The sequence below is a fragment of the Telopea speciosissima genome, chromosome 6 (genome assembly GCF_018873765.1).
Source record: "Telopea speciosissima isolate NSW1024214 ecotype Mountain lineage chromosome 6, Tspe_v1, whole genome shotgun sequence".
Classification (NCBI taxonomy): domain Eukaryota; kingdom Viridiplantae; phylum Streptophyta; class Magnoliopsida; order Proteales; family Proteaceae; genus Telopea; species Telopea speciosissima.
The window spans coordinates 51,784,018-51,796,110 of record NC_057921.1 but is presented as its reverse complement, the minus strand read 5'-3'; the positions used below and the strand labels follow the sequence as shown (position 1 = coordinate 51,796,110).

Here is a 12,093-nt window from a genome sequence, read left to right as displayed (position 1 = left end):
CAGAAGATAAAGTCAATGAAGGAGAACAACCAATGGAGCCCTTCCCAGATATGGAGGAGAGGGACCCATCAGCAATTTTTACTTTGTCTTTACCAGAAGCAGGGAAGTAGGTATTAAAAAGACTGGAGGAACCTGTCATGTGATCAGTAGCTCCAGAGTCTATGATCCAAGGAGTGGAGACCACTGATGCACAATGACTAGCAAAGGAAATACCTGTATGGGCAAAGAAGGAACCTGAATTGGCAGCAGATGTAGTGGGGGCAGCAGATGTGTTCAACAGACGCCGGAGACCTTGAAGTTCTTCTTGGGAGAAACCAATGTCAGTAGTAGGAGCTGAAGCTACACTTTCAGTGTGATTGGCCTTGTTTTTAGATTTAGCACGACCACGTTTGCTCTCAAAATCAGCAGGCTTCCCATGAAGTTTCCAACACTAAGCCTTAGTGTGATATGGTTTGTGGCAATGATCACACTTCACAGCCTCTTTACTAGCAAAGCATGCAACAACATTATCGCAGTGTCGTAGTGATGGAACCAGAGTCGTAAAGCTGATCTCACAACCTTAGGAGTAATCATCATAGGAGCCCTCCTTGTCTCTTCACGTGAACATATGAAAAGGTTTCCACCAAAGTGGAAAAGGAACCCGACCAAGAACCTATACCCGAATAGGGTCATAATCATCATTAAGTCCAGCCAGGAAGTCATAGACTCGAAACTGATCCACATAAGTGTGGTAGGCTGTAATATCTGCAGTAGTAGTAGGCAGGAATCGAGCATAGTGATCCAGTTGCTGCCATAAGCACTTGAGGGCAGCATAGTACTTGGTGACTGTCATCTCTTTCTGGGTAGTGTTTTGAAGAGTCTTTCGGATCTCATAAACCTGAGCACCACCCCCTGAACGACCATAAGTACCCTTGACAGCAGTCCATATCTGAGTCGCAGTGTCAAGGAGAAGGTACTGACTAGATATGTCAGTGGTCATAGAATTCAGAACAAAAGACATCACCATCGCATCATTAGCTGCCCATTTGGTGCGGGCAGCCCCTTCTTCAGGGGCTGTTTGGTGATACCGAAGGGTGGCCGTGAGTCCCCCGCCACCACAAAGTGAGGGATAAGGATCTGGCCCAAATCGATAATTGGTACCATCTAGTTTAATGGCAGAGAAGATAGGCGGAAATCAGTCCTGGTCTGATCTCCTCCAGTAGCAGCTGATGTAACCTCTGAGTCACCCATAATGCAGCAAGGTAAAATTCGAGTTTTTTGAAAAAAACTGAATTTCCAAAAATTCTGCAGTAGTCGATCTGATATTGGACAGAATTCTGATCTTCAAAAAACAGCAGGAATTCAAGGCTGAACCAGTGTCGAGTACAGCAATATAACCAGGGAATAATCCCTCAAAAAATCTTCCCAAATAGCAGCCTAGAAGAACCAAATCAATAAAGTGTCAGGGTTTTGCAAAACCCTGACAGTTGAGATCGATAAGAAGAGGAAAGAGGCTGCAGCTGTGGGGTCTTCAATCAATGTGAAATCAGAGAGGATAGATGCTGTCGTAGGCCTGCATTGATGCTCCAAAGAAACCAATCAATCTCCCAACTGTTATGAGATCGATCTCCAAAAAAACTGAAGCAATCCTGAATCGCAGAGAGAGATACTGGCAGCAGCTATCGATCTGAATTAGGTTTTAAAATTGAGGTGAGATGGAGGGCAGCACTCGAACCATAGATGGATCACCTCATGGGTGCTGCCCTAAAAATGGTTGAATGGATCAAAGGAAGAGAAAAGAGAAGGGAGAAGGGAGAGGAGAAGGGGGAGAGGAGAGGAAACAAGGGAAAAGGGTTTTTTTAACAATCGAGCAGGTCTTAAAAACCCTAGCTCTGATACCATGTTCAGAACTAGAATACTAAAAACAGAACTGAGAAAGCTTGAATGATCTCTTGTGATCACCCAGGCACCTTTATTTATAATGCTGGAATATGAAATTACATGACCAAAATACCCCTGCCTAGCCGATACAGCTAGGCAGTACATAAACAACTATAAAACATAATACTAAAGCACCCAAAAGACCAGAATACCCCCACGGTATTCTGGTTTACATTATTCAACATATATCATTGGTTCCAGCACAGGTGTAGCCACCAGAACAAGGCCTAAAAACCAGTCCAGAATCGCTGTGGGAGACAGCCTGGTTCTTGGTTGGTTTGATGGAGCAAGAACCTGTCCAGGTTCATCCCCCCTATCATCCACCAGAATTAAAGTGGATTTAGTTTCTGGAATTAAAGAGGAGAGCGATCAGTTATTTAAGGAGATATTTTCTATACTATTTTCTATTATATCGAACAGTTATTTCCAGCACATTATGAGATATCATTCACCTCTATTGGGAGGAGATTTCGTGATTAAGATGGCCCCACAGCCAGCTAGCTAGTGAATGCAAATTGAAGACTCAATTGTCAATACATGGAGGACTCTTACAGCTGTTTTAGATAGGTTTTTAATTAGGATATTATTCAGTTATTTGTAATTAGAGTTAGAGATAATTTAGGATTATTTTCTTTATTTATCTACCCAGATTTGGTGGGCCCGTGACAGCTTGTGTGGAGTACTTTGAATCCAAGAAGGTTGCTGGCTTGCTGCCTTGTGTGGGTTTTAAAAGTTTATTTTTTTAGTTATTTTCTAGATTAGGAAAAGGAGTTTTATTTGAATTGGATTTTCGTTTTGAGATATTTCTAGAAGAACTTAGATCAGTTGGAATTATAAATAAAGGAATAGGCTGATAACCAGCCAAGTCGAGCTTGAGAAAAAGAATGAGCTTGGTTAAAGCCATTAATGGCTGTGAGAGACAGGTACGGTGAGAGGCCGTGGGTGAGAGACCTGGGAGAGAGTGGGATACTTGATCCAATCCTATCATTCTTCTCTATTTTCTATTTTCTTCTTTGTTTCTATTTCAATCGATTTCATTGTGTGATCTGTCTGCTACAAGTTCTTCAATTGTTGGCCAGTTTTTTTTGAAGATCAAATCAGCATTAAACTTTATTCAAGATGATCCTGCCTGGGGTTAGGTCCTTCGTGATCCAGCTCTACATTAAGCTCTCATCAAAGCAATAGCTCATATAACGGTAAAAATCATGGGGGAGTACTAGACTCCCCTTTATTTATAGAAACAATAAAAGACCAGTTAAACTCCAAGTAGACAAGCTGGAGTTATAACTGACCTAAGCAAGGAAATTTTAAAAATTTTGAAAAAAAAAAAAAAAAAACTAGAAAAGCCTTTTACTGTAAAGCAATAAAAGGAGTCCAAAGTGGACTGAAACTCTATCAAAAGAAAGACGAGATGGAATCCCACAAATATGAAATAATTCTATTCCAACTAATATAAGTTATAAGATAAAGAAGAAATAAAACAATAAATCTCCTAAAGAATATCCCACGATTGGGAGGACCATTCCTGGTTCAATTCTGAACCAGAAACTGACTAAACAAGAACCGCATGGCTGAGTTAACTCAGAACAGAAGTGCTAAGTTACTGAGTTAACTCCTGGGCCATGTTCCTCCTTTGGTAATTCTTAAAGTACCTCTGATCTGCATCAAGCCTTGGTTGGAATCGAGCAGACAATGCCCCCATTTCAAGCAGAGGAAGGTTCCTCCTACGACTATGGGTAAGACCAATTTGATGGCTAAGTGCATGTTTGGGAAGAAATCTTCTGGGTCTTCTTGGTTATGGGAAGTGAGAAGGCAGGACCAACCAGAGCCTTTGGTTTGGAAATTGGAATTATCCCACCTACCACCTCATAAGTCCCCCCCCCCAAGCTTCTTGGCTTCTGGGCTGGGGCGGTGATATTCTAACATGACACTTCCTATTGGTCCCGTCTTTTTGCAACGTAAGAGCTGGCTTTTGAGTATTCAAAAGCTGAAGACCCAAAAGACTTCTCAAACAAGCACTTAGTAAGGACCAGCACCAGCTGAAGAGGCAGCATTTACCGGAACCATCAGGCTCTGTTTTATGCTTTTTGGCTTCTAGATTACCGTTGCATAAGTTGAATCTAATCTTCACTACTACTCTGATTCTCTCAGGACATGTTGAAGAGATTCTGCATCATTGTAAAGGATAAGAGAGATCTCTATAACTATTTAAATTTTAGACAGGTGGGCCAAACAGAATCCTCAAGGGGAAATTATTGGTATGCTGTGGAGAAAATCAGAAAAGCAGGACTCTGCTGGCAGGATTGCGAGTGGTTTATAAGCATTTAGGAAAGGGCAGATCCACATATTCTGCTGTGGTAGCAGTGCCGACAAAGCCATTTCAGGCCAGTAGACAAGATGATTCACTAACGCAGCAGCAGGATAGTATACAGAGTGCTATTTTTCTCTGAAAGGGATCATTCAATGCTACAGGATGCATAAATCCGAAATCAAATGAAAGTTCTCTTACATTACGAATTATCAGAATATTTGGTCTTTCTTCACAGACAGAAGCCTCTCTCATTTCATGGCATATGAGCAATCCCTCATGATAATTTGATTAATTCATCTAGAAAATAGTTAGATCTCTCGTGAGAAAGCAATTAGTTCATCTAGGACTTCTTAGGAAGAAGGCAACAACACTTATAAGTTCTACGGAGATCAGAAAAAGCAAGACAAAGTAAGTAGGAAAATGACCTGATGGAACCATGGATTAGATCAGTGAAACTTCTGGAACAGTATTCATCACTTTATTTCCAAACTTTAATGTCCCGATTATTGACCCCCATCTTCCAGACATGTTAAAGGTCCAGACTCCAGATACAGATCCTTTAGCCTTTTTCTGATTTCAGTTTTTGTAAAAAGAGAAAGAAGTGAAAAGAAAAAATAGTGATTTGTAAATAAAGCCCAAGGTCAAGACAATATCTTTGTTACAGTTACCAGTGCTGCACAAACTCACACTAATGCAATTGGTGAGGTAAACAAGTGATATTTTTCAAGGAGTAAATGTTTGAGTTTACATAAGAGGTCACCAGAGAAGGGCGGAGTCAACCAGTTTTGAAGGAGGAGGCTATTGGAGGTAAGGAATTCACTCACAAAAAGAAGATTGGGTATGGGGAAGGAAGTACCCTTGTTTGAACTCAAATAGATGTTAATTCTGCAATACGAAAAGTAAGAATTAAGAGAATATTTAAAGGTCATGTGATTTGAATGGCTAACTTGGACTAACCTCTCTCCAACTGAGGCATCTCAAACATAATATATGAATATTAATCTCAGGTGTAATTTACCCATTATTCAATAGATATGTTATTCTGACTCAACTAGTGTGAATCACTATATAAGCCCAAGGGAGTGTCTATCAGTTGAATACCAGATAATCACTAAATGTAATTGACAATGCAATGGGTACTCCACACAGGATATCATATGACTAAAGCAACCCAATCAAATGACCGGTCAAATTCCACTAGGAAGACTTCTTTAGACCATTAACCATCTTGGGTTGGATCCTACTACTTAAAGTGTCTCACATGAATTGAAATGATAATGATGGACAATTCCTACTGGTCAACCTGAAGAGCATATTTTTCTTCACAACAACTATGCATAAAGTTTGACTGTGAAGCTAATGGTAAAGGAAATGGCACCTTTAGTAGATCAATCTCTTGCTGTGACATAGAACACATCCACCAATGTAAGGAACATTGCAAAAGGAAAACAGTCAGTCAATAAGACATTCAAATTCTAAAGAAAAAAAAATGTAAGGTTTTGCATATTTCTCTTATCGAAACAAATACAGAACTACCTATAATTTCAGTGCATAATGTCACAAATATAATATGCATCCTAATTTAACAAGAGAATTTTTTCCTTAAATCACACAAACTTTGTCTTAATGTTGTACACCACTAAAAATATATGTTATATAAGAGCAGGATCGCTACGATGCCAAAGTGCAATTTCCCACCAATGGGGTGGTGGGAAATCAAATCCTCTAGCAAGGGGTTTAATGAGGAGATAGTGTGTGGGATCCACGGGTGGGATGTGAGAGGCGTGCGCAGGAATCTGCATACTGGCATCGTGGCACTTCTTTTCCAATGTATACATAGAAGAAAATGTTGAGGCAAACCATGCCATATGTACAATCTTTGATTTAAATGGATATATGTTTTAGTGATTACATTCTATTTATGTGATGAAAAAGCTATAATGCTCTTCCTAGCGCTTCAATGAGTATAAAGGTTCCAAGCATTTAAGAAGCGTATCCTTGACCCCAAGCATCATACTGGAATATCTAAAGCTACTCAAGAGACTTTTGTCATGGATTGGTGGAGATAAAGCTGGAAGATCAAGTCATAGTTATCAAGGCAGCAAGGTGACCATGGCATTGGAGAGGGCCCAAAATCAAGGCGGCATGGCGCCCAAGGCGACCAAGGAGCCTGGACGCCTTGATAACTATGGATCAAGTCAAAGCCATCCATGAGGATTCAAGCAACGCATGCTGGAAACGGAAAATCAATTTGGAGTGTGCTTGAATGCATCCTAGGTCTTGTGTTTCAATTCATCTGTAGTGTCTAGATGATTCTAGGATGCAATGATCCAAATGCTTATGCTCAAACCCAATCACCTATAAACTTAAAATGAAATATCAAATATAGGTTGCTCTAGTGTTGACTGACTAAGTCAACTGGACCTAATGGTTTATATCCATCATGATCATTGACTTAGACCTATAGTAACCCAGAAGGACCTTATTTAGTTCACTTGGCATGGCATAAGACCTACTAGAAATTATGTCTAAGTGATGTGCTGAAAAAAGTTGAAAAGGTTATTTTTGCACCTAGGGGTCAACCGGTTGAAAATTGGGCGGACGACCAGAACACAGTCTGCTGGTTACTGAGATCACCCTTCTTTAGACATATGGAAGGTCAGTCAACCGGTGCATCATCCGGAGGATGACAGAGAGGTGTTCTTCTAAGTTTATACCAAGGTGGCCGGCCGGCTCTGTATGACAGTCGACCAATGTTGAAAAATTTAGATCCGTTAGAGAAGATAATGACTATTTTTTTTATTGTTAGAATGGGTCTTATAAATAGTGATTTAGCCATGATTTCTAAAATAGACATTGGGGCAAATACGAGGAAAAATTGTAGGGCTAAAACCGTGAAAATCCAACCACGATTGTGCTTAAATTTGCAAATCTTATGAGCCAAAGAGCAAAGGGTTATGAGCTTCAACTTGCATATTCAATCAGCCTTTGAGCAAAGAACATCTGAAGAAGAGGATCAAACATATGTGCTAAATTTCAATTCAGCTATCAAAGAGGTAATGTTGTGTGAGTGTTTCTCCTACTCTATAAGGAGAGTATAAAGGTGCCGTTCTCCCCTTAAATGGAGATAGTTTGTTCATGGTGGTAAACTAGATTTAGGTGCCGCTCCGCTCCTTAAACGGAGATTGTTGATCACGGTCGTGATCTTGGTGTAAAGGTGTCGCTCCCTCCTTTAAACAAAGATTGTTAAGTTTTGGGAGTAGATCTAGGACGGTGGAAAGACTACGCCAAACCACTATAAATCTTGTGGGTGCTATCTCTTTTGTCTCTTCTTCTCCATTGTTTAGTTCATTGTGTTTTATTAACATTAGTTTTTGTAGATTTGAGATAGCAATATTGTTGAAGGTCGGAAGGAATTTTTTCTCGGGATTTTATTCCGCACTTCCCAATTCATCACCCCCACCTCTTGGGTTGCCTATACGGTCCAACAGAAAGAACATGGACTATTTCTAAAGCTCCTCAACTAGGTTTGTTGCTCCATAACGTTATCAACACATCCTAGTTCCATTTTAATACAATATTTGCACTTATGATTAACGTCATCAGACGGCTCCATTTCTCTCCAAGTTTCGTAGTTCTCCAATAACTTTTGCAGAAAAACAGAACACATGCTAAAAGACAGAGAACTGAGAGCTAATCCATTAGCTCTTGAGAGAAAATCCCCATAATTTGTCCCAAAAGAGGAGAGTACAATCGACGATGTTGTTTTTATCTCACATAATCAAGTATTTCTGTCTTTCTTTCCAACTCAATTTTATTTTTATATAATATTAATCCTTTTCCAGGTTCTTAGTCATGTTTCTATAACAATTTCCATTGGCATAATGGAATATCCAATCATAGAAAAGAACTGTATGGTATGCAGAGAAATTTGCAAGAAGAAAATTACAATATCATCATATCGACAGTCACATGGACCCCAAATTAAAGGAAAAGATATCTGCACAACTGTAGGAAAAAAACTATATCTTCTGCTTATATTCGATAACTAAAAACTAAGCCAAACTGAAGAAAGAAAAATAGCAGTGGGGATGACAAATGAAACAGGTACTATATTTACAAAATAGGGATGTCATTAAGTTTTAGTTGTCATAAATGTTAGACTCAAGATACAAAACTAACAATTTCATAAATTCAGTTATGACTTATGACACTCTTTGGTTATTTCCTAAATTTCTTGTCCCCTTTCTAATGAAGATGGACAAGCAACAATTATGAGCTTCCCCATTAAAAACTGTCGAATGTCTTTCACATGAAGTTAATAATGCAGAGGAGACGACTACCAATTAAGCTTCTAATCAAACAGAAAAAAAATGAATGGACACTTACTCATTGAATAAAACTACAAAGAACTGAAAACAGGAATCAAGTTTCTACAGCCCTGCACTCCAATATCCTAGCATTTAAACCAGTGAAGTGATAAAAATGCAATCACCAAAGTAAAAATTTTGCTCAAGTATGCACAGAAAATGCTCTACAATCCATCAGTCTGTTACCGTATCTTCTTTTCACTTTCTCTCGTAAGCAACGCTGACCATAATGATCGACCACATGCATGAATCCAACGGGGGAAGTAACTATTAACCCACCGAATAAGGATAACTCAAGGTAGTTGAATAGATAAATAACTTCACTAACTAATCAAGCTAAAAACACTCAAAAAAAAATTTTCGAAATTGTGAATTTTAGGCTCTAAGCATTCCAAAAAAAACAAAGAGCTACTCACAGAAGCGCAGAAAAGACAAACTAAAAGTTCAGCAACCGAGAGATAAAGCAAACCATAATAATGTTGAGATCCTCTTGAGCGATATTCTCCAAGGAAACCTGCTTAATCGCAACAAAGTCCCCATTTTCCAAGTCCAGACCCTTGTAAACGCGAGCGTGCGCTCCCTTTCCGATCTCATCTCCAATCATCTACAGCAGAATAAACCAACCTCACGCACAATTAATGCCGTCAAGGTTTCAAAGCAGACAAGCAGAGCAAAAGAAACCCTAAAAATCAGACCAAGATGAGAAGGAAGAAAGACTCTTGACTCACATATTTGTTGTCGATAGTCTTCTTGTGCAAATGCGCAGTAGGTGCGTGGCGAGACATCTCTGGTTTTGTGTCAGAAAAACCTCTACAATCGCCCTATCATCACCACAATAAAGCAGTTACATCGAAGCGACTACGTCGAGAAACGAACGGAATCCGGCAACTCCGACCGGAGGTCCGAGTTTCCGACGTAACGTACCCACTAACACTAGTATTTTCAAATTGGTAAAGGGCGTGCAAATAAAGTCTACTCCATGCGCTCCACATAGAGAAAAACATCGTACAGGGTTAATCTGGTAAATTCATCTATTCCGAGTTGTTTCCCGCGAAGATAAAAACTAAAAAACCTGAAAGAGCCGCCATTGACCATGATAGACACTTTATGTTTTTTTATGAAATTGACGACAATGCACACAAACTGACGTATATTGACATACTGGTACCCCATAAGAAGAGGACAAGAGGGGTGGAACTGTGATTGTCCGAAGAAAACGGGACTTCAGAGAAGGGCAATTTCAATATTTTGGCTCATAAGAAAATTCAATATTTTGGCAAAAAAAAAAAAACAATTAAAGGTTAGAAAGTTCAACACTGACGGCACGTGTTATTTGGTTGCAAAAATAAAAGAAGTAAGCTTCTCTGTAATGCAATCAGCAAAACAGCTAGCCAATGGGGAATTTTTATCCTCTCCTGCAGCACAGTGCTGTAATGCATCGTGCGGTGGCTGCATAATCATATGCATCATGTGGAGCCCGCTGTGTCACATGGGCTCTGCAATGCCACACGATGTAGTACAACACCGCACTGTAACAAGAGAATAACGATTCAGTAGAGGTGGCGAGGATATGTTCGGTCTCTATAGGAAACTGTTCGGTAAGGTGGTTCCCACACCAGCAGTTGCTTTATAAGGAGGAGAGACGGGGGTGCAAGGGCAGGAGCCACGGTCTTAGATAGAAAACTTTCTTTCAATTTCTATGGGGAAATGTGTCTCTTTTTATCACATAAAATGATCTTATTGGTGCGTTCCCCTATTTTGCTTGTTAGGAAAATTTTCTTTCTATTTGGTGACTTTAAACTAATCCTTTCACCGAAAGACAAGTTTGGTGATAAGATCCTTAGTTCCTCTACCAGCTCTCCAAAGGTTTAAACTTATGATTTTGTTTTTAAATCTAATAGAATTTTCCCTTTGTAATGCGAGGCTTACTTGGACTAATAAAAGGAAATCCTAAAATCTGGTAAAGGGAATTTTGGATAAAGGGAATTTTGGATAGAGGGTTTGCTAAGGATGTAAATGGATCAAATTCGGTCAGATAGTGGCATTATCATGTTCATATCCGATTATATTCAAATAGATTCGGATAATATCCTATTAGTTTTCGGATGGATTTGGATAATATCCTATCTGTTGACATCTTTACCATTTTGCTGATGAGGATTAAGGTTGAGACTTGAGAGTTCAGCACTACCCTTTCTTCTACTCTTCTTAGTCTTTGATTTTCTTATGTTTTCTACTTTTGATTTTATCTTGTATTTATTTTAATAGATATGTGATTCCATATATCACAATGCATAAAACAATATATATAAACTAATAGAAATCTAGAAAAAGAATCACATTATCTTAACTTATAAAATTATATTAAAAAAATAAAAAAACTTAATTGGATAGAAAACCACAAAGATATATTTTAGATATTTTATTACCGTCGGATTGCTAAATGAATCAAATAATAATCGATCGAATAATTCAAATAAGGAGATTATCATGTTCGTATCCGATTAGTTTCCAGACGATTTTGGCTTCTCCTAAACGGATATGTACAGATTTTTTAATATCCATTGACATCCATAGTGTTTGCCCACCCTCTTTGGCTCTCTCTTTGGAGCAATGTCACCTTCTTGAACTTTACCGACTATTAGCTTTGATCACAAATCTCTAGTTTTTGAATTAGACTTTGAGCAGAGATCTTTTAACAAATGTCCCACTTCCAGGCAACTTGGTTTGAACACCCAGATTTCTTCTCTTTTTGTCAACAGAAATTAATTGTTTTGTAATTCTTTTCTTTATCTCGTAGATCTATGATATTGCATCTTGTTTATTTCACGGGGATAGACTGATAATTTCATGGTTCCTGTTTCTAAGCACAGGGCCTCTTGAATCAAATATTGAATTAAAGAAGAGAGCATCAAAGAGTAGACGAATTACGGATATTAAGGATATTCCTAGTATTTTACCGGACCAAAAATCAAGTGAAAGAACTATGGGGCACAATGAAAATTTCAAAGGGGTAAAAATCTTTCTACCATATTACCAAGGGAGAATGTTCTCTGTGCCGTAGCGCAAACTGCATCTAGGCACATGGGCAACCTGTGCAAGGGGCAGAGTGATTATTACGCCCACCCCCATGTGCCTAAACGCAACCTACACTACGGCTCAGAGAACAACACCCCTATTACTAATTATCCACAACCTCTTCTTTGTGGCAACTTGAACTCTAACTGTTGGAATAAACTTGAGCTAAATGAGACTGTTACATATCCGTCAAAATCTAATCATAATGTCACATCACCAACGACGGTGAAGAGATTCCTTATTCAACCATGGGTTAAAGACAACGTAATACTTTGGATGCAGTGCAAAGAATAAAAAAGAAAAATGTCATGTAAAGTACTCACTCCCGGCAGATGTTTGGATACAATCATCTGGAGTAGCATTCAATGACCCAACAAGACAAAGATCACAGGGCTTGGGTTCATCTTTAGAGCC

The 12,093-nt window shown here is 38.9% G+C and overlaps 1 protein-coding gene across 4 annotated transcripts in view; it reads right to left on the bottom strand.

Moving 5' to 3' along the window:
* The window catches only part of LOC122664315 (MAP3K epsilon protein kinase 1-like), an 89,871-nt gene extending 80,334 nt beyond the window's left edge, over positions 1-9,537 (bottom strand). For 3 of the 4 annotated variants that reach the window (XM_043860084.1, XM_043860085.1, XM_043860086.1), the window contains exons 1-3: positions 9,330-9,537; positions 9,071-9,205; positions 5,610-5,630 (exon numbers count right to left, since the gene is read on the bottom strand). In XM_043860084.1, the coding sequence (XP_043716019.1) occupies positions 5,610-5,630; positions 9,071-9,205; positions 9,330-9,386 (213 nt within the window). In that variant the 5' untranslated portion in view covers positions 9,387-9,537. Of the gene's footprint in view, positions 1-5,609; positions 5,631-9,070; positions 9,206-9,329 lie in introns of those variants that run through there. The other variant, XM_043860087.1, reaches the window with a different exon arrangement.
* Positions 9,538-12,093: the final 2,556 nt, after the last annotated feature.